The 26882-nt window shown below is 37.9% G+C and overlaps 1 protein-coding gene across 1 annotated transcript in view; it reads left to right on the top strand.

The window, feature by feature from the left end:
* The window catches only part of LOC137273885 (centrosome and spindle pole associated protein 1-like), an 81270-nt gene that overhangs the window by 25256 nt on the left and 29132 nt on the right, over positions 1-26882 (top strand). The window contains exons 13-27 of the mRNA XM_067806784.1: positions 283-414; positions 2686-2829; positions 3649-3729; positions 4542-4646; positions 7103-7186; positions 9881-9949; positions 12782-12888; positions 13084-13159; positions 14216-14256; positions 15496-15589; positions 16812-16841; positions 17989-18073; positions 22899-22995; positions 23756-23962; positions 24490-24717. Of these exons, the coding sequence (XP_067662885.1) occupies positions 283-414; positions 2686-2829; positions 3649-3729; positions 4542-4646; positions 7103-7186; positions 9881-9949; positions 12782-12888; positions 13084-13159; positions 14216-14256; positions 15496-15589; positions 16812-16841; positions 17989-18073; positions 22899-22995; positions 23756-23962; positions 24490-24717 (1580 nt within the window). The remainder of the gene's footprint in view (positions 1-282; positions 415-2685; positions 2830-3648; positions 3730-4541; positions 4647-7102; positions 7187-9880; positions 9950-12781; positions 12889-13083; positions 13160-14215; positions 14257-15495; positions 15590-16811; positions 16842-17988; positions 18074-22898; positions 22996-23755; positions 23963-24489; positions 24718-26882) is intronic.

The following is a 26882-nucleotide window of genomic DNA, read 5'->3' as shown; positions in this document are numbered from 1 at the left end:
ATAGTGACAGCTTGAAAAGCAGTATGTTGATAAAAAATTATGAAAGAACGTAACTCAGTTTGAATATATCATTGTTTGGTTTTATGACAGTCTAAATACGTATTTACATAATTCAAAACCCAGAAACTATTAGATGTCCCCCCCCCCCCCAAAAAAAAATCCTTGAATTCAGAAATTTCACTGAAAATGGACTCAAACTGGCCCCTGTTATTCATAAAATGTTTGATTTTCGTAAGTACTGAAAATAAACATTGACAGAAATATTTGTCTTGTCCCTGCCAGTCAAGCAGTCCCCAGGGTAGCCAGACATGGCGGGGGCCCACATCAGTACCCCCACTGTACTTTGGTAGTAGGGAGGAAGAAGTAGAACGTCTAGCCCAAACTGAGCGGGAGTATTTCAACTTATTGGCTAAGGTACACGTATGGATGCCGTGTCGTCCTTGCAGTGGCTTTGGTTCTGGGACGCTGCATGACGTCAATGTGGCATGTATGCATGACATGAGCATGGCATGACTGGAGGATTGTATCGATGTGTTTTGTACAGGTGCGTAGTTAATGGCTGTGTTAGTTTGCCGCATCGTGAATTGATCGGTTATCCAGCATGTGTAGTGTAGAACACCTTTATTATGAATACACAGCAGGTTAGATGAACTATTTCTGTAACTGCAATTATTTTGAGACATATTCAACATATATATCTTTGTTTAGACTTTTCAGATAATGTGTAAATATCATCTGATTTCCTTACCATGTTAGCACTGCTGATGCAAGGTGAATTCCATAAGTCTTAAGTTATCCTCTCCATCAATGTGTAATTGACTGACGACACGTCTGAAACAAATGGTTTCCTCACATTAGTTACATGTGCCTTTAGCTGCACACCACTATACATACAACTTTACAACTTTGCACATCTCCTTCCTCTTGCCTTGAGAGTTTAGAATAGAATGATGCAAATTTGTGTATAACAAACTAAGATTTATCAAAAATATGTTCAAGTTACAAATGGTCTATTTCTGGGTCAAAACAAGCCAAAGCATTATGTTTGAAATCACAATTGTGGCTGATCAGTGGGTTCACATAATCAGAGACAACGACGTAAGTCCATAGTGAAGCCTCCCAACGGGATCTTCAAACCAGCTGTTCTATCGAGTGATTGAAATTAGTTCTGCCCAATACTTACTGTAGCTGTATTCATCTCAGAATCTGAGGCAGCCAGTCTGAATTTTTTTGAGAACATTATTATCATGATGCTTCTCAGACCTTTGGAGGTCCACCTGAAGGTTGATATGGGATTCCTAAAAGGATGTGAGAAATTTCTTTAAAGAAAATTAATTTTAGAAAATAATGGTAAAAATGATTCTGCCTTACCACCTTGCCTCCCCCATAGATTCAATATGAGGCCATATCTCCACAAGACTGGCCTTATATGTCCAACCAGAGGTACTGTGTACAATACAATGTATATGGTCAAGCTTTGTCTTTTTTTAATATATTATTGCAATTTTTGACGTAAGTTTTACATTAAATGTTGGATCACATGAATTGGCTGCATGGATACCATGAATATTTTGGACTGATCATAGTACTTGATTGATCTAAATAGGGGTGGTAACTGACAAGGAATTCAGGGGTACTGAACTGAGTTTATCCAGACAACATGATAAAATGCATGTCTGGATAAGAGAGGTTGAACTGTACATGTTGTATGCAGTAGATCAGCTCCTGTGAATTTTATGTATAAGGTACTGGTATTTGGCTGCATGCAGTTGTAGATGAGTATGACCAACTCTTTTTTTTGTCAGGTGTGTGTTTTGCACCAAGGACCAATATAGATTCATAAGAAGAAATGTACTTGTCTGACAGGCATGGTGGGAATGAATGAAATATATGCTTGAAATAAACATATTAACCATGTGTGGGTGTGATTATTTAACTGTTTGTCCTGTATTGGAAGTGCCAAACATTTTCTGTGCATTATTAATAATATATGGCCTGGTGATACAGCTGTTTTGATATAAAATGATGATCACTCTAAATGTGGCATATTTCAGTTTCAGGATGTAACTCTTGATATTCTTTCAGTAAGATAAATGTTGCACTGTATATCTCTCAGTACAATGTTATGTATATATTTTAATATGTTGTATAGTATATGGCAAAAATGTATCAATATTAATTAATTGTGATATTTTCCATACTGTTTGTATAATTTCTTGTTTATGAAGTAACCTGTATTGCCAAGCATGTATAAATATTTTGCCTTTTCAGCATTTATTGAAGATAAAATATATTTACTAATCTAACAGAATCTAATACTATTAAAGGTTTATATATTAATATTTAATTAGTCAGGTTCCAAAAAAGTTTACTTGAAGTTATTTATAATTATAGTGTATAAAGAGCCTAATTAATGGTATACCTCATGAGCAAATTTTGAATATGTAGATAAAGGTACTAAATGTTTACCTGTATATTCTGAATTACAATAAAGATAACATGTTTGATTCAGGATTTGTTAGTAAGAGTAACTAAGTTGTAACAATTCATTTGGCAATACCTACATTTTACACAATACTTAAGCTTTATGCAAGTATGATTGCATAAATTTACATCTATCAACATGCAGTTGTCACACCTGTACAGCTTTAAGTTCATTGCTGAAGGTGAGAAACTCTATTTCAGCTGGGCCCCAAGGATCCTCGGTCTGACCTGCCCCCAAAACCTGCCACACCAGGGGGGTTTCTGAATCGCCTGGGCAGGGATGAACAGCGTCGCCAGCAGCTGAGTGAAGAGAGGAGGCAAGAGTATAACAAATTATTGGCAGAGGTATGTTGTGATGTACTGTTACACCTGAGATGTGGGTTGCATTACAATGTCCTTAAATGTACCTGGATGGGATATCAGTGGTCATTTCTTAGAGTACAGAGTTGCCTCTATTGGAAGATTGAAACTAATTGTTCTTGGTACTTTGTGATTGTCATGTGTCTTCACTGTAACACATGCAGCATATTTATCATTATTATAAGAGAAGCTAATTAGAATTATTTGGGTGAAATATTTGTGTGCAAAATCTTACTGCTATAAGACTATATTTTGTTTTTAACTTGAGTGAGTGAGCTTAGTTACATGCTGCACTGAGCAGTATTGCAGCTTTGTCTGTCGTCTATAAATAGTTGAGTTAGGATAAACCAGTGATCAACAGCATGAGTCAATCTGCAATTGTGAACTGATGACATGTGTCAACCATGTCAGTGAGCCTGACCCCCCAAACATTTTAGTCGCCTGTTACAATAGCATTGTCACCTTTTGTGGCGAGCATGGGTTGCTGAAGAATTCTTCTATCTTCATGGGTTATTTTTAACTTGAATAGAGAAGAAAATGATATAGCCAGATTAACTCGGATAAAACTTAGAAGTGATAGAATTACATTTATGTGTCCTTAGCACACCTTTAGAAACTGGAAATTCTGACCAACCAAAGATGCAAGTTGATTCCTCACAAGTATACAATCTACAGCCTGTTCTTGGTTTAACCATGTTTACATTGAATAATGCTAAAAGCCAAACTGAATTACTCCCAACATAGTGAGAGATGTACTAGTAGAGATGACATGCATGTACATGCGTTAAACATCTGTGCTTTCAGAAACAACAGCGAGTTGGGCGTCGCGCAGAAGGGGAGTACAATGCCACAATTCCAGGTCTGAGAGGTGCAGATTCTGCCAAAGTGAGTTCAAAATATGTGTTTTGGTGAACATCTGCTCAGTTAGTGTTTTGTGTGATGATTCCAGCATTCCAACTGTCATGTTGAGATTTGGCACAGAATTCTTCCTATGTCCATGTGCTTACACTGATAAGATTCTGCTGCTAAATAAGCACTGTGCAAGCAGATTTTACGATATCATCCTCTTTTGTAAGGGGCGGTGGGGTAGCCTACTGTTAAAACATCCACTCATTAAACAGTAGACCCAGGTTTGATTCCCCACATTGGTACATTTTGTGAAACCCATTTCTGGTGTCCCCTGCTGTGATACTGCTGGAATTTTGCTAGAAGCGATGTAAAAATCATTCACACCTCTTTTGTAAATAATCTTTTTCAGTGGTATTGAGTTGAGTTATTTGGATTCAAGGTACAGGTGTATTTAAAAGATATTGCATCAGTTGTGATGCATATGGAAATATTTTTGGTGCATTGTCCAAAATTATGGAAAAGGAATTCTATAATGTCAAATACTGAGACATTGATGCAAAAATGTGACATTATTCTAGAATAACTGTTTCAGGAATAAAATATTAAAAATGTAGGAAGGGTACTAATAGATTTGTAGACCAGAATTCAAAAATATGAATAGATAGAATTTGAATGAAGAAATAATTAATGAAATTCTTTATTATCTACAGTTGAAACAATCTATGTCTTTTTAAATGAGTCAGACAGTTGTCTTGTCTGAGACTATGTTAGCTCATTACTATGGATAGAGTGTATGACATGTTCCCTATGTCGAATCTTGTTCTAATAACCCACTACCCTGTATACAGTACTATTACCCCGAGAGGCCCAAGTCTGATAGTGATGTTCGAGGCAGCTGGTCTAAACCTTGGTTTGAACGTAACCGTAGTTACGTGGATTTCAAACCATTTTCTGTGAGTTACAATCAACTGGTCTTTTGCCTGTCCAGTTGACCCTTCACCCTAGCATGGCCATTTAGTGTCCAGGAGTTCAAATAGATCACTCACAAACACCAGCAGACTGACTTGTGGCACTATGCAGTTCTGTTAAGTGACAATGAAACATGTAACTTTCATTGTCAGCTGAAAAAATAATGCAGCTTTTTGACAGAAATTTTTAATTGTATATAATTATGCTAATTTTAAAATTGTATTTAGAGTCAAATAATGAAAATATATTTTTTAAATATTTACTCTTATGATTTCAATAAATATATAATTTTGTTGTTTGGATTATCTGTTTGTGTTTGCTAGTGGTTTGTATCATGTTTGTTCACTGAATCCCACTGGACTGTAGGCTTGTCATCGAGACCCACCATCATAACTACCTCATGATTAGAATAATGCTAACTTAGCCAGGGAATACTATTCATAGCAGTCAAAAATGATTTTAAAACTTAAAATTTTATTATTTTAAATTTTAGACTGGGAACATATTCAGTGTCTGAAAATCAATATTTAGTAGTGATTGCCTTAGTCATATTCTCTCCTCTATAACTCGTTAATAGTATAAGTATATTGTATATATCATGCTTGTATTATGTATTGAGATCTAATAGACAGTGGTAGTGCTCTGTATTTGATAAGTAAGTTTAGTTGCTTCAATATGAGATGTATTGTTTTCTTACACTGGGTTCAGAATATTGCTGCAGTTCTCTAATTTGTGTCTAAGGCATAAGCAAGCATGATAAATTTGTTTTGACTGATGGTTATTGATAACATGTTTAATGATACTCTCGTATACTGTGTACAGTTCAAGTATGTAGCTACATTTTCAAACATGAGAACAGTTTCATAGAGGAATCATTCTATATATATTCACCATGTTGTGTTAGAATGGACTCATTTACATGAGAAAAATTTTAGTTTTAATATATGATTCAATATGATAATCTTAATTAATGGGTAAGTGTTTTGCATGTTACAACCTACCTGTTACATCATGTTGCTATGCATAGCCAGTATTCCTCTGCTTGATGACCCACTAGATCCTGCAGCCCACTCCATCTAGCTACAGGTGCTAGACGAATCTTTTCTGTGCTAACACAACATACTACTAACACTAGTCAGTGAAATATATCATGCCATTTTTTTTCTTTATATAATGAATATTTTGTGTAGTTTTGTTGATAAGATGTATCACTTTGTATTTAATTGAATATAGTGACAATATTTCAACTGACTGTATGTGCCTGATGATGGGTCCGGGGGATAGTTTGGATAACTCTTGGCCCTGATTTCTCAAAACAAGCCTAAGTTTTCAGTCAAATTTCAAACTGAGTTTGACAATTTGATAAAGCTGAATTTTTGACTTGGCTACATTCTTAACACAAAAAAGTCCAAACAACTTATGTACTGGTATTCTATTCACCAAACTCAAATTGTCTACTATGTTTGAGTTTAATATCGATTTCAGTTCATTCTGGGAAATGCATTTTCTCAAAATTGAGAAAAAACTGTTACTTAGTCAAAACTCAGACTTGAGTTTGTTTTGAGAAATTCAGCTGTTCATATGTGTAAAGTGAGGCCAGATCAATGTATAAAAAAATAAATATCACAATTTAATTTACATTCAAAATTTAAAAAAGAATAGTAATTATACTGGCGTTTCCTAGTCTCATGGTACTTATGGATATTGGCTGAAAAAATAATTAAAACACTTCTAATCGTATAAATGCTTGCTGTTTTTAAATGAAGAGACTCCTTCTTTAACATCTGCATCTGTCAACTGCTTGATCCATCAAGCGTATTACCACTCTTGAGCTCGATGAAAAACAAGGTCGTCCTTGAGCTCGGTGAAAAACAAGGTCGTTGCCACTGACTTAATGACATATCTCCCATTCTCGTTGCATAAAGAGGAAGTAATGATATGAAGTATGAGGAAGAGGAATCCTGTTGGAAATGTCGGGAAAAGTTGTGATTTGTCCAAGTTGATAAAAACTCGCCATCATTCATTACATTGCAAAATTTTGATCATTTGCAGACTTAGGCTACTTCCTAGTTACTGGTCAGTGATGTAAACAACTGCTAAGTATCATGCCTCGGTGATCTTGGCAGAAACGAGTCTGCGAGAATAGGAAACATGCAGAAATAAAATACAGACGCATAAATAAAATCAAACCAAACACCATGTTTTGAAAAAGTATTTACTTTGATGCTTGCAAATATGTTTCAGTTTCATTTAAACCTGAAGCTAAATTGATCTGTCCTTAAGGCCTGTCAGTAGTGTGTTTTACTGGAACTATACTATAGTCTAATGTAGTGTAGACAATGAGACTTCCTTTCAGAGGAGAGAAAGGAAGTGAGCAACACAGTCTGTGTTTCATTTACAAACATGAATTCAAAATGAAGTATGACTTGTTCTCTTATAGCTGGAGAAAATGAAACAGCGCAACGAAGAGTACAATCAGTTTTTGAGGGAAAAAGAGGGTCAGAAAAGACCCCGAGGTCAAGTTGTAAGTAGTTGTGAAACTCCAGACTCTCTCTTTACTGTTTGTCACTGTTGCCACTAGGTTGTTGACCTCTCTGCCTGCAGTGTTGTCACTTGACATTGTTCACGACTGTCTGTGTCTGAGATACCACACAAACCCTTGTTACTCTTCTATGGGCATTCTCTCTTGTTTCAGCCACTAGCCATGTTTGTAATGAGTGTTCCAGGATAACTTGGTACAACATAAATACTGTAACCTTTGTATCTATTTTTATATCACAAGAGATTTGTTCTTTGTGATGAAGGAGGTCTTTTTCTTAATTATTAGAGCAGGTGAAATCCAGGTCCCAACTGCACAAAGCTATCTTAGCATGGTGACTATCTATGTCCTGTATTCATGTAGATAGTATTGTTTAATCACTAGGAACACTTAGTGCATGTGGATATAGAGTCTTTGAGTAATACAGTAATTCAGACTAGGACACCTGAAAATATGGTTACTGAACTTGGCATGTTGTTCTTAAGTATGAAACAAAGGACAAGAAAATATTAATGGTCAAAAACCTGATTACAGTCGTGAATATTCTTTTGCAAGAAATGCTCTATTCACTGACAAGCACTCGGTGACTTTTTTTGGTGAATATATTTAATGAGTTTCTATTTATCCTTGCATTCATTGCAATGGTCACTGTATCCTGATTGCATAGATTGATGCTCGTGCAGTTGATCACTGGATTTTCTGGTGTATACTTACTACAGACCTGTGCCTTTTGGCTGGAATATTGCTAGTGCATCATTAACGACAAACCGAAACAAAGTTTGTAACGGTTTGTTGTTTCCAATTGCTTGAGTAAATATTTCATGAGTGTAGTTGCTGTGTCTGAATATGTCATGTGACACACACAGCAGAGAGGGTCAGCTGTTCAGTTTTCATTGATTGCACAATGTTCTGGTTTTGGTTTTGTTGAAGTTTAACGAAATGTTGCTTTTTTTCTTTCCTCTCTTCTGCATAGGAGCAGGTTATCCGTACAGCACAGAATTCATTGCCTTTTGTTTTTTCAGCTTAGTGCATGCGTTGAGTTTAAAGTTTGCAGGCCTTCATAACAAAATACTTATACTTCAGACACTTTCCCTATTATTAACTAATGCTGTAAATATAGCTCAAGTGACTTAAGGTTGTTTAATTGTTAATGTATAACTCGATAATCATCAAATTACTCCCACTTAGTTAACCAGACTAGAATGAAATCGGCATCATCACAATGTCCTAATTTTCAGTTTATGCCTTAGATGTCAATATGGACACTGTGCGTAAAGTTGTAAAGCAAAAATTTCTTTTGAAAGCTGAATGAATGCACTATATATAATAACTGTCGTAACAACACATGGTTATATAACACACTGTGGTTTGAACATATGAGATGTTTTCTCCCCTGCAGAAGCACGGGTATCATAAGAAACCCCCCTACTGGACCGAGCCAGAGTCAGCCATTGTGACTGCACTGGTATGCCACATATGCTGCAGCCATACATATCCTGTAACCATGTGTATCCTGTAACCATGTATATCCATGTATATCCTGTGTAGACTGGGGAATACCGTCTATGACACCTCCACTGGTTTGAACTGGTGTCGGTCACGACTGTGCTGGCATGCCACACACCTTGTACTCGTACATACTTTAGCCATACGAAATAAAAACATTGCCAGTGCCGGGGCAGAAATGGTTCACAGCACCAAATGTTTGTAGTTTTGAGAACTAGCTTAATGATGAATGTTGGTATGTGCATTAGCCTTATACAGAAATGTGCCATGAAAACAAACATCCAGGGTGCTTTAGAAATTCTGTTTCAGTTTCCTTACTCTTTTCTTTCTGACATACGTTTTGTCATTTTGATATTCTCAGAAATATTGACATGAAAAACAATCTTGCAAGTTTTGAAGTTAATGATTTATTCCATTTGGATTTTACTTGAGCCTTGCGTTGCATTAATCAAATCTTTCACCAGGAGGTCAAATGGCAGAAGTGTGCACCTGTTTTGTTAACATCGTGCAAACCATAGAACAAGGACTTGTTTCACGTATCACATACCAAGCCATAGGACAAAGACTTATTTGTGGTATCACATACCGAGCAATAGGACGAGGACTTGTTTTACGTATCACATACCAAGCCATAGGACAAGGACTTGTTTGACATATCACATACCAAGCCATAGGACAAGGACTTGTTTGACATATCACATACCAAGCCATAGGACAAGGACGTGTTTGACATATCACATACCAAGCCATAGGACAAGGGCAGTTTGATGTGGAATAATAGGAATTGCTACAGCTGTTGAAGGGGTAGTACAAATGTAAATCATGGGTTATGTAATTTTGTCGTTTTCACAGATGCCTCACTAACTTTTTGGTTATCTTCAGAGATTTCTATCACATAGAATGGTTTATTCTAAGCAAGAAGTTATGTAGACATGCTACACAGTAAATCTAATTAGATTGATCTGTTGTTCGTGGATCATGACTGTTTCTAATGATGAGAGATATTTCTTGTATTTAAGGATATAAATATTAAAACAACAATATTCATTGTCATCTCGTCTGAATGAAGATGTACTAGTACATGAACATGGTAATCCATGACAGGGGAACAGATGTAGGCTACATCAGAGTCAGTAATACCAGGTATATCACACTTATTTGTCATGGTTACAGGGGGAACAAAAGCAGGGGGACACATATGCAACATTACCGGGCCTCCGATATGAGGACAGTACCAGAGCTGTAAGTAGGGGCATTCACTGTTTATGAATTCAAGCTGTTATAGATTTTTTTGTCCTTTCAATTTACTGTCTCGGTTTCTGATAATCTTGCTTCTGTTAAATACATATGCAAACCACACGTAGACTGTATGTTTTGTTGAGGAACAGATGTGACAGTATCATCATTGTAGTGGATGTCAGATTTACGATTGCTGGGCATTTAAGTCATCGAGAATGTAAGATAAAGATAAAGTATAAAGAACAATGAAATTACAAAGGTTTCCACATTTCTGGATTTGCTCATGCAAATGAAACGGAAGCGTTTAGATGGAATATATTTTAAAAGTATTTCATTTGATGTTTTGACATGGAAAGAGCGACCTAATCTAAGTATATAATAGCCTTTTGTGACTTTGAGTCATTCATATTAGAGTCACATAATTATGTTATTTATGGTACTTATGTTAGCATACACAGACTATGTAGAGGTGAAATTTCTGTGAACATTTGGAACGTGGCAAACCAGCTGTGCAGGGTTTGACAAATACAATGGTGCACTCTTCCAGTGTTGGTGATCATTAATCAGGATTGGTAGTCGTGTAAATAAATCAATATGACTTGTTACTGTGAAGATGAGAATGCAGGTTCTACTTTGTTAACTTAAAATATACACCGTGACAGAAACTCATCGAATATTTGCAATATGAAAATGTGAAAGGTTGTTTGAGTTTGGCAAGACCATTTCCTTAGGTGCTGGTCCTACTGCCTATTCTATTTGTTGAACCCTGCTGACATTAAAATATTAAGTTAATGTCAGGCTCTGATATGTCAGTACAAGAGTGGTCACCATATCTAATCTGCTGTTTCTGTATGATACAGAAATATAATGAGTTAGAGAGAAATAAGGAGTACAATGACTTCTTAAGACACAAGGCTTACCTGGAACAGATATCTGTAAGTACAGGGACATACCTTGTCCTGGGTAGTTCTCTAGTTGTAGTTGACCGTAAACCATGAAGTTAACATGAGTGTCCAACATTGGTCGAAAGGTGGAATGAATGTCTGACCGTACTGTTTTACCTCAAAAACGTCCTCGATGACTGTCAGTGTGATGGGCATTTTACAGACTGGGGTGATTAAGAATGATGAAGCTTGTATGGATATACAACTTCTTTATTCTGTGAAATGAAACGTTTCGACATAGATTCTGATTCAAGCAAGGGGTCACTTGAGAACTACATAAGAAAACTTTGCCTTTGACAGAGTAAAGAAGTTTTATAGCCATAGGTTATCATCATTCTTCATGACTGCAGACTTAGAATTCCATGACAGTTGGATTGACAAAGGCATGGTTTTAAACACAGACCAAGACTACTTTGCATGTGATCCAACTTCATGTAGTCCAAAACTTGACAGATGAGGCATGTTAAAATGGGATATTGGTGGTCAGGACACTGAAGAAGATTGTGGAGGTTGCAATGCTTGTCACTCACGCACAGTGAACACCACATGTGATTAAAGTCACATATACTCACATTAATTTCATGGTTTACAGCACTTTTCTGTTTCAATTTTTTCCCACTGCTTGTTTAGTTTCTGTTTTAGCTGATAGTTTAGCTGTTCTCTGGTATGCTCAGCTTGTGAATGTGTCAGTGTTCCTTGGTGAAGTTGGTGATTTCATTGTATTGATGTTTTATTTCAGAGTTTGAAGAAACCCTGTAGATGATCAGTTTTCCAAGACAGTCAGTAGAAATTGAATCTGTTTACCTAATAACTAGGAGGGTTTAGAAGGGGAAGAGTCATGAGTATTTTGTATGTGCAGTCAACATTATTAACATGTACAGGTATTGTTCATCCAAAAATATTGCTTGTATTATCCCAGTATATAGGTTTGTTGAATTGATATGGAGGAATACATGTGTTCTATTTATTCCAGCCATTTTCCAAAAGAAGTTGTTTTAATCTGGACAAATATAATTTTTCAGGGCATCAAATTAAATGAAAATTGTAACCAAATTTGTGTCTTGCAACTTTTACTAAGGACCTTATAGCATGCTGCTGTCTGTGTAAAGGAAACTTCATAGTTAATGTATGAACCCAGTAATCCATGGACAACCTGAGCCTGTCGGTGCATGTTGAGATGAGTTATTTACGTCTCACTAATCGAACCTTCACTTGTTGACCAAATGCTTCGCAAACTTTTGGATAATTGCCCACCGTTTACGAGAGTGTCTATCAAACTGAATAGTTATCACAACCTTTGATCATATCGTTTGTACATGGGTGAATGACACACTGCTTGATTGCAAAGAGGCAACTTTGGCAAAAGAGTTGAGAGAAAGCTTGTAAGATGTTTCCGTATGTGTCCAGAGACCGATATTTATACAAGGCTTTGTAGATGGTGAATGATTGTGATGGAGGACATGTGATCCTTGTGTCTGACAGCTGTCAGATCTGTATCACACCTGACTAATACTTACTGTAGAGAGTAGCACACTTACTAATACCATAGCTTTCTTCTATATTGGTAGCTGTATGTTAATTATATTTTCTTGACAAGGAAGGAGTATGGTCTTTCTAATTAAGAGAGCTTACTAAATGAATGACAGATAGAAGAAGGATGTTTTTGTGAGGTTTCAAACAGTGCTGGTTACTGTCATTGCTATGAGAAGTATGTGACATACAGACATTGCAGTATATTTCTGTAGAAGCATGTTATGAGTGCATAAAGAAAGAATTCTAAGGGTTTTCTGCAGTAACTCAAGACATGCAGCATTCTGAGAACATTCACCCAGTTGTTGAGGTCAAGCATTTTTTTTGCTGGATTTGCTTTCATATGCCGTTTATTCCGCAGCGCAACCAAGGACCAGAAGGGCCACCTGGTGCTCCACGCAAGGGCTGGGCCACGCCCACCTATGAAGAGATGCTGGACAAGAAGCGACAAGAGGAAGCGCGATACAGGTCAGTCTTCTCGCAGACAGACATGTTTTGTATTCTTCATGTTTTCTCATGAAGAGAAGTGGAGGCCATTTTATTCACTATGTGACATACTCACAACAAAGTTACAGGTTGGATCATCTTAATGATATATGAGTTTATGGAGTTTATTAAGTTAAACATGTGGATTAGTCATTAGAGGCTGCCAAATTATTTCAGACGTTTTGATGACCCTGAGTACAGTCGTCCTGGTATGAAGTCATACGGCAGTGAAGGAGCCCTCAACGGCATTGATGTAAGTACTGTCAACATGTGTCCCACACTGAGCTGAAGTGTCTACATACTATATTCTCCAGACAGTAAGCTCTGTTACCTTTCTTTAGTATTGTATAGGGTACTACCGGATGTTTCAGGTGGACTGGCCACTAGTGGACATCTGTGGGATGGGACTGTTTTAGTCATGTCCACTGTTGTTTTGCAGTAGAAGTTGACATTAGAATTGTGGACTAAACACATTCTATCGAGTAACATTACATGTATTTTAATCTTGTATATTAGCTGTGTCTTCATGATGCAAGTGTATCCATATGTCCTGTGTTGTAGATGATATTTAACAGTCAGCCAGTATTGTCTGTTTAGCCTGAAATCTTGGTGAATGAAATTCCATTGAAAACAAATTGGATTAAAGACCAACATTAAATTTTTACTGTTTATTTTTGCAACTGTCTTTGCACACTGCGAAAATGTGTTTGGCTCATTCTGAAAATATGATCTTTAACAATGGTACTCATGGTTAATTCTGCATCATGAGTGTAGTGACATGATGTAGTTGTACATACATGTGTCAGTCTCTCCTAATATTCACTGTTAATCACTGTGTGCCCACAGATACACCATTGCTGTGTTTACAACACCATACCCCTGCTTGACTCACCATGACTGAAAAATAAAACTATTTGGATAATTTTTAAGTGATCAAACAATCTACTAGGTATCTTTCAATTTTATCTAACATTGCATTAAATCTAAATTAATGAATTCTTTCAGTCCTTACCAGGCAAACATATTTAATTGTCCTAAACACTGCCCATTTGTACAGGTGTTCAGACAATTATAAGCTTATGTTAAAATATGGCCTTTTACTGTCTTCAGAGCACTTTGATTGCTTCTTGTGAGTGAATTTTCTTTGTAAAGTCATTTCTGAAGAGCGTAATTTTTAAAATTTATTCCATTTTTGTACTCGAGTGAAAGTATCATTGTCTTGTAAACATGTTGCCTAGCTGAATGGATGATAGTAGTGTTGGTGCTTCCTAACCTAGCAATACATGTCTAACACGTGTCTATATCTTAGGGTGAGAGACGAGGAACAGGTCTAGATACAGACTTAGACAAGTAAGTTCTTGTTTATTTTATGTTGATTTCAAATTTGCGAATTTAATTCAGAAATTAATTTTCTACATAAGTATAAATATGTATCTGGTGTAATATAAAATAATGTAAAGGAATTGCGTGTTCAACTTATTCGTGTTGATGATTAAGTATATGTTTTACTGAACGCTAACAAGGACAACACGAACATTGCGGAGAAACCCTGAAGATGATGAAATCGCCAGGGAATATATTGAAGTGGTAAATTATTGTCCTAGCTGCCATATATATCGCTGACTTTCAGTTTAATTTTGTCGTACAACTTCTGTAATCTCTTCAAAATTATTATATTGACATGCATGTTTGGTTCATTTTCTCTCCCTATTATGTTACATGTGTAAAAGTATTTAACATATTTGTTTGAAATGTCTCACCAAAAATCAGATCAGAAGCATTATCAGGGCGCAATGATGAAATACCAAAAGCAGTGATCAAAAACCTAAATTTGATTAGTTTCATGTCTGATGAGTGTTTTTGGTGAGACATACCTGCTATGTGAGGACAGGGTACAGGATGTTAGTTATGTATGACTGATGGTAAATCTGTATCCAGTGATAAATCTGGTGTCTGAAATTGTGAGTAGTAAATCTAGAAGCCAGCATGGTACCTTGAAGTGATCATTTGCCAACCTAAAAAGGGACAGAATAGCCTGCAGATTGTTTAGTTACTTGGATGAAGTTTCAGTCTTGTACTAAGATAGGATAGGTGATGAAACTAGGTGTGGAAAGCTACACTTGTTAAACCTGTGAACTGATCTGATTTCAAATATGACTGTCATGTCTGATAAACATTCTGATAACCCTGCTGGGCGACCGATGAAATATATATATTTACTGAAACTAGACAGATAAACAGATGTATAATCATCCACTGACCTGTATAAAGTGTGATATTAAATAACCAAGAAATCATGGCAGTTGGACTTAATTATACTACCTGTCAATTCTGTATTGGTTGGTTATGCATCAAGTCTACAGCTACTGTCTGTCTGTGCACACATATTTAGAAATGGGTTGCAGCATAGAATTAAATCAGTATGGTGCTCATGGTTCCGGAACACAATGCCTGTGTCGATTGCTCTTCTGTCGTGTACATGTCAATAACAACACTAGTGCACTGTCCCCACATTTGCTGCTTACTAACACTGTCTCTTCATCTTGAGTTGCGTCACTGGCACAGTGCTCTTGTACTCTCACTATCTAGGCAGTTACGCATCTCCGACAGGCACAGAAGCATCCTGGATGACCCGTTATGGCTGAGTCCGCGCAGGGGGGAGAACTATGACAGAGAGGCTCCGGTAATAATGTCCTCCTGCATGGAATAATGGTTTTTCTTTTGGTATTGCCAAGTTTGGCATTGCCAGAACTATGTGTTTGGTGTATTGGTTCATTGGTGTTAGTGGAAACAGTAAGTTGGTAGATGTTGCATGATAACTCAGAGGTATAGTTCACAAGCAGAGTGAACCTAGTAGACAGAGGCAATGGATATCTAGGAGTAGATAACAGATGTAGATGTAGTTATTAGTTTGATGGTAGGCAACATGTAGAAGAGGAGTAGATATCTAGACAGTAGGTATCTTACAATCTTACAATGGTATTGCTAGCTAAAGGAGAAGCTGCTGGAAGAAGCACTGTTGATGGTATTTACAGAGCATACAGACTCTTGGGGTCTGAAGATGCACAATGGAGAGTACCAGGGGTTGTCTACACCTGCTTAGTGAGCAATAATTGGTATGACTAATGTTATGACTTTGTATAGGTGAGTTGACTTGAATTTCGCTGATAGGAGGACCAATACAAATGGAAAAACTTACCTGCTAAGGTTAAGTGATTGTACTGAATGCATTGTATAAATTCAAAGTTAAAATGCTACTGTATTTAGGAAAATAACTATGTTCAAACAGTCTCAATTCTCAAAATATTGATTTTCCCCAATTTACCTCCAAGGGTTCTCAGTTTGAACCCTATATACCCCATGGTATCCTTAAAGACAGGAAGTTAACAAAAGGTTCAGGATGTTGTTTGGTAAAGTTCATGAAATACTTGGGCATTCATCAACTTATAATACATTCTGAAACAGTGGTGACAGTGTTGCAGGAGATGACAGCCAGACGTGAGTCTGCGTTACAAAACACTTTCATTTGTCACTTCATTCTTCTGATTTTGTTTCTGTTTATCATGTTTATTTCTACTGTGACTGTGGCATCACAAAGCATATATATAGCACTTGTACTTACAAGACTTTGACCAGGATCTTTAAGATCAGGATACTTGACTATTGCATAGCAATGTGGTTCCGTTCTTAAAGTACATAGTGTAGGCATTCTATAACAGACAGTAATCACAAGTCACATGATATTCAATGTAATAAATAAACAAAATAATGAACTATAAGTTTGTGATCACGTTGTTGCACTTGTTGAAAACGGCATATTTGTTACTTTACTTGACAATTGAATGTAGTCTGCATGATGGCACAAAAATGTGAACTGGCTGTACAAATGTATGTTATCGTTTAAGATCTCCCGCCTGAGAGACTATAACTTCAAGGTAAGGGGCTCAACACTAGATTTAGTTAGTAGCTTATAAAAGCATGTTGAGATGCCAGCTAGAAATACATTAGCATGAAAAAGTATTCACGATGTATTGATAGATATATTTAATTGATAATCGCTATGTTAAGTTGTATTCAAATGAATGATTCTTGAGTACCACAGTATTTTCAGAGATATAAATTAGTGTATAGACTGTAGAAATGTATAGACTGTGAAATGTAGACTTGTTATATAATAGTCTTGTCTGAAAATTCATGAATAACACATTGCTAAGGAATACTTATCCCTTGTTATGCATGTGAGGATTGTTTTGATGTATCCTGATCTATGCTAGATGTAGGATAAGAAGCCCGTATCTGTAATCCAGCTTCTAGAGAGATGCGTAAGTTTAGGCATTGTTGAGTAGAAGGTAGTGCCAGCTAACTGATGGTGTTTTATAACATGCTGCGTAGGAGGCAGAACTCTCCAGCCGTCCCACCTCGCCTAAACAACAGGCTGAGGTTGGCGACAGGAAGGTAGGTCAAGGTCATTCATGTACCCATAGTTATCATTGCTGAATCAGTTATAAAATGCGTCTTTCTGGACATATATGAAGTTGCATGTCATTATATTTGTATTGGTAACTATTGTCCTACGTCTGATAACGTAAACTGGAAGAGCGTAACAGTGAATGGTTCCAGGGAAGAAGTTGACCATGAAAAATCTTAGTGGCAGATTATTTTGACAGGCCATCATGGTATAGCTAGAACATGACTAGTACAACATGTAATATATGCACCATTGTGTCTGATAGTACAGTGCTTTGCCTCATGTCCTTGCAACTTTAAAACTTTGTCTGATAAGATGAGCTAATAAATTCCTTATGGTAATACTGAAATGAACTAATATTTACATCAGGTTCAGGTATGTTGAGCGATATGTTTTAGATACTGACTGTTAATGGTTGACTCAATATGTGCATTCCTGTAAAAATGACTTCTCAAAGTCAAAAGTAGGTGTACATGTGTAATATTCAAGTTGACATCCATATAATCTTCTCATCAGCTGCATATCCAACCATGATGCGCAATACAAAGAACTTTATCAAATTAGGGTGAAAGTTCAGCAGTATATCCATGTTAATTGTGTGTTTTCCCCCACAGAGATACCAGGATGCTGCCCCTCCCCAAGACCAGGGTCCCCCACCAAGCAATACCGAGGCTGGCTACTACGCCACTCTGCCAGTTGGTGAGTGTCCCATCGCTGGTGTGATTCATTGTCTGCTGTGCCACCCACCCCAATATACCTACTTGATTATATCCATAATATATCACATGTATCTGCCCTTATATCCTTCTTGGTCACCATTTTGTAATCAGAATAACCTGCTTCCTAAACCTGGAATCGATATGAAAGAGCATTTCCTTGGCTGAGAATAGACATTCGGTCAGTAGGTAAATAAATGGAAGATAGAAAGGAAAGATAATTTCAGGGCCTAGATTTTTTATGCTCTTTTAGTGCTGAGATGGTTGTAAGTGAAATTGATTAACATTACCTTACGACTATCTTAGCGCTAAGAGAGCCTCGAAAATCTATCCCGAGACCATGTTCTCTTGATAAAATCTTACTGTAATTTTTTTCTTGTTTTGAATTTATCACTTGTCTTGGAGATATTAACATGAAAAGCCAAAGATCACGCTTGAAATGAGATATTTTCAAAATTTCAGTGATTACTGATAGTGAATTTAACATAATTAGTAGAATGAAAGTTATGTAAAGCCTGACTATTCCAGTCTTGTATCATGAGATACAAATGCTCTTAATGAACTATGGCTACATTCAATCCCTAATACCTGACATTAACCTGTAATCCACACCACCTGTAACCCCCTTGCACATGGACAACAAATGCTGTGGTTGTTGATTGCTGTGATATACACATGCTAATGGCGCTTACAGGTGAACAGCAAGAGAAACGAAGTCTCCCCAAAGATGATGGCAAGTGGTTTCTGTCATTCTCACATCTAATTTTCACTCTTCATACTCACTCACTCACTGTTGCCAGATGCATGACAAACTGAATTGTTTTTGTATTAAGGTGTTAAATGTAGCTCTTGTTTATTCTTCCCTACGACAGTGCTGATTTTTATGTCATAGGTAGTAGGTCCTTTCAAGGCATGTCAGGAAATTTGTACTTTGTAATATTGTAGAGACAAACTCATTTACAGAAAAAAAACACACTTGAAGATGAAAATGCGAACATAGTAACCCTTTGTATGCTTAACTTGTTCTGGTAGTCTGTATTTTCTGATTACTATGTGTGGTTTAATGTCCGAGCAAAGAGCTACGAACTATGATGTGTGTTAGTTTCATGGTCAGAGGTAGATACTTTGATTAGATTCATTAGTACATGATGGGAACATTTCAAGAATGGCTTTTCCATAGATATGCATAGTGAATATAAAGACATAAAAATGTGACAAATTCAGTTTGAAGTGTATTTGTGACACCTAGTTCACTCACAACACAATCACTCTGACCTTCTACAGTGGTATGCATGGTTTGTGTGTGGAGACGACCATGATGTAATTTATGTGTGTGTGAATTCCCTACTTGCTGTATCTATTTACATGTCAATGCTGTCTAAGTCTCTTCCTTATTGTGCCCATTTCTTCAGTATTTGTGTTCACAAGGATGTAAGAATCTTTTCTTCCGACAGTAACTTGATACACACATTTTGAATTTCACAAACGTATTTGACATTTGATACTGATAAAGCTGGCATTTCACATTTGATACTGATAAAGCTGGCATTTCAAGAAGTACTTGAAGTCTTAAGTGATTATCATTACACTGGTTAGTTTCTTGTTCCATGACATTCCCACCCAAAATGTGACGCATAATTATTTTACTGTTGAGATTCATTGCATCAAAGGTTTTGTTTTTTCTTCTCTTATAAGTATACTATGTCTACTGTGTGATGAATTCATGTGTAGCAAGACATGACCATCTGAAACTGTAATATGATGTTGACCCTCTTCTTTAATTATGTATAAAATAGCACACGATCATATTATGACAGTGTGTGCTTCAAGTCACATGGGTGTGATGCTGGAAGCCCACAGATAGTGTACCTCATCCTAATATTAGTGGAACATTACCCAACACTCCACCAAAGACATATCTGTGGCAAGGGTTTAGGAAAAATGCTTTCTCTGGTATGATTACAACATTTTGCATGGCCACTGAAATGTAATGGCAGTGATGTTCAGTGATACATTTAGAAAAGTTTAATTCATAAATTTTTGTCCAGTTAACTCTATGTGTTAGTGTTTGTAATGAATTGACTGGGTTGGTGAGGGCTTTTTGGTGTTTCTGTGGTATTTTGTTTCTAAACTAGGTAGCCTGTGACCTATATGCCATGCTCACTGTGTTGCAAGCTTTAAGGGGCAGACCGAGCCCATGGAGACCACAGCTCAGTTCCCCAAGCTTTAAGAGGTAAACTGAGGCTCTTGGTACACTAGCTTGATTCCTCAAGCTTTAAGAAGCAGGCCAAGCCATGGAGACCACAGCTTGGTTCCCTGAGCTTTAAGAGGCAAACTCAGGCCCTTTGGACAATAGCTTGGTGCCTCAAGCTTTAAGAGGCAGACTCAGGTCCTGGAGACCACAACTCAGTTCCCCAAGCTTTAAGAGGCAAACTCAGGCCCTTGGTGCATTAGCTTGGTTCCTCAAGCTTTAAGAGGTAGACTGAGGCCCTGGAGACCACAACTCGGTTCCCTGAGCTTTAAGAGGCAAACTAAGGCCCTCGGGACAATAGCTTGGTTCCCCAAGCTTTAAGAGGCAAACTCAGGCCCTTGGTACATTAGCTTGGTTCCCCAAGCTTTAAGAGGCAGGCTGAGGCCCTGGAGACCACAGCTCGGTTCCCTGAGCTTTAAGAGGCAAAATGAGGCCCTTGGGACAATAGCTTGGTTCCCCAAGCTGTAAGAGGCAGACCGAGGTCTTGGAGACAATAGCTTTAAGAGGCAGCTCCAGCTTTAAGAGGCAGACCAAAGGCCATGGAGATAATAGCTTGGTTCCATGAACTTTAAGAGGCAGACCAAAGCCATGGAGACCACATTTTCATTAATCCAACTTAAGAGGCAGACTGAGGTCATGGAAGCCACAGTTTGGTTCCTCCAGCTTGAAGAGGCAGACCGAGGTCATGGAGACCACAAGTGGTTCCTCATGTGTCATACTGGGAACAGCAAACTGGGTGTCTAATGATTGAATCCATTGTTAGGAAATATTTGAGATGAAAGAGAGAGAGCCATATCTGTGCATAAATATGAAAATAAGATTACAGAACAATGTTTGACAGGCAGAGGATGCAACTCCAGACAATTATCCAGACAAGACCAAAATGAGATGACAGTGAACAGCTATTTGTGTAGTGTCTGTATGTACTGCATGGTCACAAGTCACAATCTCACATTTGTGTTTGTTTCAGGTAGCTTTCATTTGAAACCATTCTCAGTTGTTTGTCTCTCAGTTCTCTCTCACAAACCCTGTTTGTAGATACTATTAAACTGAAGTCTTAATGAGTTCTATTTTTTTTACTTTTCAGACCAAATAATTGCTGCCTAACATATCCTCTAACTGCTTATTGTGTGTTGAAAGAATTTATTACTATTAATGCTTTAGAATTAGCCAGAATTTAATCATATAGCTATTACTTAGTGTTTGACATAATAACATTGTTTTCCTCAATTTAGACTGTTTCTATCTTCTGTGTTCATGGTGAAAGGATTTTGTAGTGTTTTAAAATATCTCATGTTTGATGCGTTATTTGTGTCCTCTATTCATGCTCATATATGAAATGACAAGTTATTGAACTATATAGTTATGTGCCACATGCCATAAAAATCCTTATGGCTTGGTTGTATACTCCTAAGGGAGAAGAAAATGAAACTTTCATGAACATCTACTGACTGGGACAGTACTGATCCCTTAGATCATGCTTACATTTGGATTACAAATTGATATAAATGGTTTATAACATTTTTCCAATCTCAAATCCTGTAGGAAAGAATCTGTGTTTTTTAAACCTGATGTGACGTAAGATAGGTTCATTGATCATGTACAATAATCACTGAATGTTCAGGGAAGATTAAACGAGGTAGACAAATGCTGTTGACACATGGCTACTACTGACTGCTGGCCAGGGCTCCTTAGTTGTCCTTGGTTTGTGGATCCATCTTTCTAAATGGTCAGAATGTAGAAGAATTAAGTGAACATCCATGTCTTGTATTATAGGTTTGGGTTGATTTGGGAAAAGACAAAATATTGTGATTTGGATTGCATATCTAAATGAACTTAGAATCTAGATTCCCAGATCCATTGATGTGTTGTATAAATGTGACAACTGGCAAATTATGACAGCCTCTCAAAGAAATTATGGGACAGCAGATTTGCTAACCAAGGGATATAAAATAATGTGTGTCGTGTAAATTTTCTTCTCAATTCTCAACCCTTCTCAATACATCAAAGTCGTTTTGAAAGGTCCTTTGCTTTGATTTCACTAAAACCTACAAATATTCTTCCTTGTGCTTTGAATGGCATTTGTGTAAGTGTAATACCCAGCAGTACTATTTACTGAATTAATACTGTGCTTACACACAAGTATTGGTTTGTGGTTGTACTAAACTCCTTGGTCAGTGAAATCACATCAATGGACCTTCTTCCATAGTGATATATAGGTAAGTACAAAGCATACACACTGTCCAGTCATATCTATCTGGGAATACAATGACATGCATGCAATTTTTCATGATTTCTCTCACTTTGAAAATGTTTATGAACAGTCTTGGACAGGTATCTCCTTATATATACACATAAATGCCACCTCCCTAGGACTAGTCATGTACCTGTGGAATAAGTTTGAATGAGAAATCATGAGGTCGTTAATCTTTGCACAGGCTGTAGATCTAGCAAACCATGACACTTTAGATTTGGAATATATGATCATTCCATTTAGGTTGGGAGAATCAGTTGTGCTGATATGTGCCTCTACATGCTGAAATGTCTTGTGCTGCAGGAGTTGAGGAGCGGATGAGTGCCCAGCAGCGGAAGAAGGAACAATACAGGAAGGAGCTGCAACAACAGATGTTGGAGGCCAGTGAAGCTAAACGCAAGTATGTGCTCAGAGAGTGACCATTGACAGGACTGAGAGTTGCTGGTTATGTTTGATTGTCTGTTTCAACAGCATTCTCGATGATACGATGTGAATACTTAAGTCTAGACCAGACCAGACCATCCCATGATTGATATAGTAACGACCAATGTGGTCGAGGTATGATATTGACCTGACCCATGAAGGGCCAGGATAGAATAGGCCTGCCATGCTTGCCTTAAAAGGCGACTATGCTTGTCGTAGGAGGAAACTAACAGGATCAGGTGGTCAGGTTCACTGACTTGGTTGACACATGTCATCGGTTCCCAATTACGCAGATTGATGCTTATGCTTTTGATCACTGGATTGTCTGGTCCAGACTCTATTATTTACAGATCGATGCCATGTAGCTGGAATATTGCTGAGTGCGGCATAAAATCAGCCACTGATTCTGACCGCCCTGTCCATTTGGTCACCTCTTACAGCTAGTGTAATTTGCTATTGACTCATTTCTGACCTGGAATCTAATGTTTCTTGCTTATTAGAAAGAATTCTTGAAATTGTATGCAGAAAGGCAACTTCAAGCTCTCAGCTTGTTTTAGTGTCATGGTTCCAGCCAAGGTTGATTGTTTGCCTGACTGGTCGAGGTTTGATTGCCAACAATACAATTACTCTTGTTGCATCAGAGGATTGCAGTCAGTGGGATGAAACTTTCTTTCACTGGAAGAATAATGTCAAAGAGTTTCATATTTTGTATGTATTGTTCATTTTGTTGATTGTAGAGAGAAGCTAGATGGAATGAAAGTGTCAGCCACTGGAGTCACTGACCCAGAGAAGAGGCAGGACAGACTTCGAGGCCTTGGTGCGTCATCTGTTCCTCCTCCACCTCCTCCCCAGCCAGCTCCTGTAGTCCTCGCACAACCGGTTTACAAGATAGCTGACCCAGCACCAGTTTTGTCTACCAGAGTTGTAGACTATGACAAACTTAGGTGAGTCAGAAGGTATGGTTGCCTAGTAGTCGAGTGAGAGTCAACAATTCTAATACCCACATGGGTATACTGTGTGAAACCCATAGATGGAGTTGCTTTGATTAATATTGGTGAAATGTTAATTATTGCTCTCTAAAACTATTTGACCACTGTGACTAGTATTTTCATATTCAAAAATTGTCTCCCTATGTCTATTTCCTGCGCTGCATCACTGAAAAAAATAGCTATCCCTGTATTCACTTGCTATATTTGCTATCACCACAAGTAGCAAATACAAACATGTTATTATTCATAATCGCAAAGAAAACAAGTTGATTAATATGAGACATTTTAATGTGCAATGATCCAGTCTGCAACTTTAATGTGTTGCCAAAAGAGTCAGTTAACTTCTGTATAAAACTGCATGTAAGGCAAATCAAGCAGCATATGATCACTAAAAGACACATGCAAGGAGACTGAGAAATTTTGGGTACTGGGACTGTAATGCGAGAGGGTTTATGTAAACATTTGTATGTGTCTCCATGCAGCCCTCGGTCAGAGCTGGTGTTGGGGCGGAAAAGTCTGTTCACTGGACACAACCAATGGGAGCAGATACAGCAGCTGGACAAGATCAACTTTGACCTTGACCGTAAACGCTACACAGCACCTGCAACCAACAGCTCATCAGGTATCCTAGACAAGGGCTTTGACATGTTGCTGGAACCGCCCAGAGTGAGCAGCATCAAGGTCCGGCCAGAACTGGAGTACCATCCATCGTAAGTTCCTGGCTTCACGTTTTTTTCTCAGAAGAAGTCCTTGTTGGGGTACATATATAGCATTAAAATGTCCATTTTAAAATGCCTACGACAGTTGTAACAATATTTCAGTAAATATTTTGCAAAACAAAAACTTGATTTTGTCTTGTGAGACCACCCCTACAGGGCCCCTTCCTGGGCCCCCAACAGCCAAGAGCAGGTAACTCTTGCCATCTACCTTGTACCTCACTTTTCATGCTGTCGTCATTGAGGACAGTCGTCCATTCAACAGCTCTCAACATAAAGCGAAGCTTACGAAAGTGAAGTAGAAAATGAGTGAGAAAACACCCAACTCTGTATGTATGGTTCCTTTTTAACGCACGGGGGCTATCAGGAATTTATGAGTCACTCCTTTTCAATCATGAAATGTAACTTTGCGTGGTGTCCGTTGCTTCCAGCCATGTGGCCGATAAGATGTCGGTTGGCCGCGTGGCTATTTTTTCCAGCCTTGTCAAGACACCAGGAGTGGATAAAGAGTACTACGGGATTATAGTTTAACATGCCCTTCTTGTGGCGGTAACGTCTGGCAGGCGGGTAGGCGACATTCACGCAATGTCAGCCGATCCTGCTCTGACTGTCTTTCACAAAGGCCAGTATTAGACTTACCGTCCTAAGATCTCAGGCACTTTTCATGTTACAGCACCTATCGAGCTACCTACGCTCATGCAGCCTTCCCTCGTCCGGTACCTCTCTTCGACGTGCTCACGTCTTAGATGTCCGTAAAACTCTCAGAGCTTATATCAAATGAACTGCTGATATCCGGAAGGATAAACAGTTGTTTTGCTGTTATGGCAGAGGAAGAGCTGGTCTGCCGGCGAACAAGCACACCGTCTCTAAGTGGCTTGTCTCTACCATTTGTATGGCTTACACTCATAAAGGGTTAACCATAACTAATGGGTTAAAAGCTCATTCGGTTAGGGCAGTGGCTTCATCACAGACTTATGCAGCGGCACTGCCGATTGAGGAGATCTGTTCAGTGGCTATTTGGAACCCGGCCGAGCACGTTTGGTCAAATAGTTCTCACCAGTGGGCAAGGCCGTGACTCCTCTAGTTGAATGAGCCTTCGATCTCACGACCTTGTATAAATTCTTCCTGGTGGTTGGTTCCACAGAATCATTCTTATTGTTAATGGGTATTTACTGGTGGTGGTAAAATTTATGGTATTATTTATTTTTATGCACTGTTATTCCCTGCACTGTTTCGCTGGTTTGTGGAATTTTCAGTGTAGTGAATGGGGCGTGGGCATACATCCGTCGCTGTTTGATTGGCTCTTATTAACCTCATTTTCCATGCCCCTGACATCAGTGGTCTCGGTGATTGGGTAAGTGTATTTCTCTATCTCTCGCAGCTTCGGCAGTGTATAAGAGTGTGTGAAGGGTACAAGTTAGCAGACAGAATGCCTCTCCCAACTCGCATTCGTTGGGAGTCTGTCTTATGCTATATATGTACACCAAGGAGGAATTCTTCTGAAAAAGAATTATACAAACCTGTAGAGTTGATGAATTCTTTGAAGAATGTCCTCCTTGGGGTACGGACACCCACCTCCCCACATTCTGTCTGACTAGTTCAGCATAAAAAGTGAGGTACACGGTAGATGGCAAAAATTACCTGCTCCTGGCTGTTAGGGGCCCAGGAAGGGTCTCACAAGACAAAAATGAGTTTTTTTGTTTCGTAAAATATTTATTGAAATATTGTTACAACTGTCATAGGCATTTTAATGGCCATTTTAATGCAATGTATGTACCCCAAGGAGGACATTCTTCAAAGAATTCATAACCTCTACAGGTTTGTATAAATTTTGATACAGGTTGCCAAGAGTGTCTTCCCTTTGTGTCAAGTGATCAATTTGATACAGTATATGTCAGAGTTTGAAGTCATGTGTAAGTATGTTTCAAATTTTGCCCAGTGTGTTTACACTTGGTCTGTCATTGTATTTGTTGAATATTGATGCATTGTTCCTTATGGAAATTGCCTTTCACAAGCGATATGGCTTTGATCTCACATACTGTAACAAATAGGTGTGTGTTCAATATATGTATATTTTTTTTACAAATTTGAAGATGTGTGTTAAGATTAGTTTTCCAAAACCAATGCTTGTCATATGAGACGACTGCCTGGACTGGGCT

The sequence above is a fragment of the Haliotis asinina genome, chromosome 2, assembly GCF_037392515.1.
Source record: "Haliotis asinina isolate JCU_RB_2024 chromosome 2, JCU_Hal_asi_v2, whole genome shotgun sequence".
In the NCBI taxonomy this organism is placed as follows: domain Eukaryota; kingdom Metazoa; phylum Mollusca; class Gastropoda; order Lepetellida; family Haliotidae; genus Haliotis; species Haliotis asinina.
The sequence above is the reverse complement of the archived record's forward strand: the minus strand, read 5'-3'. Positions and strand labels throughout refer to the sequence as shown.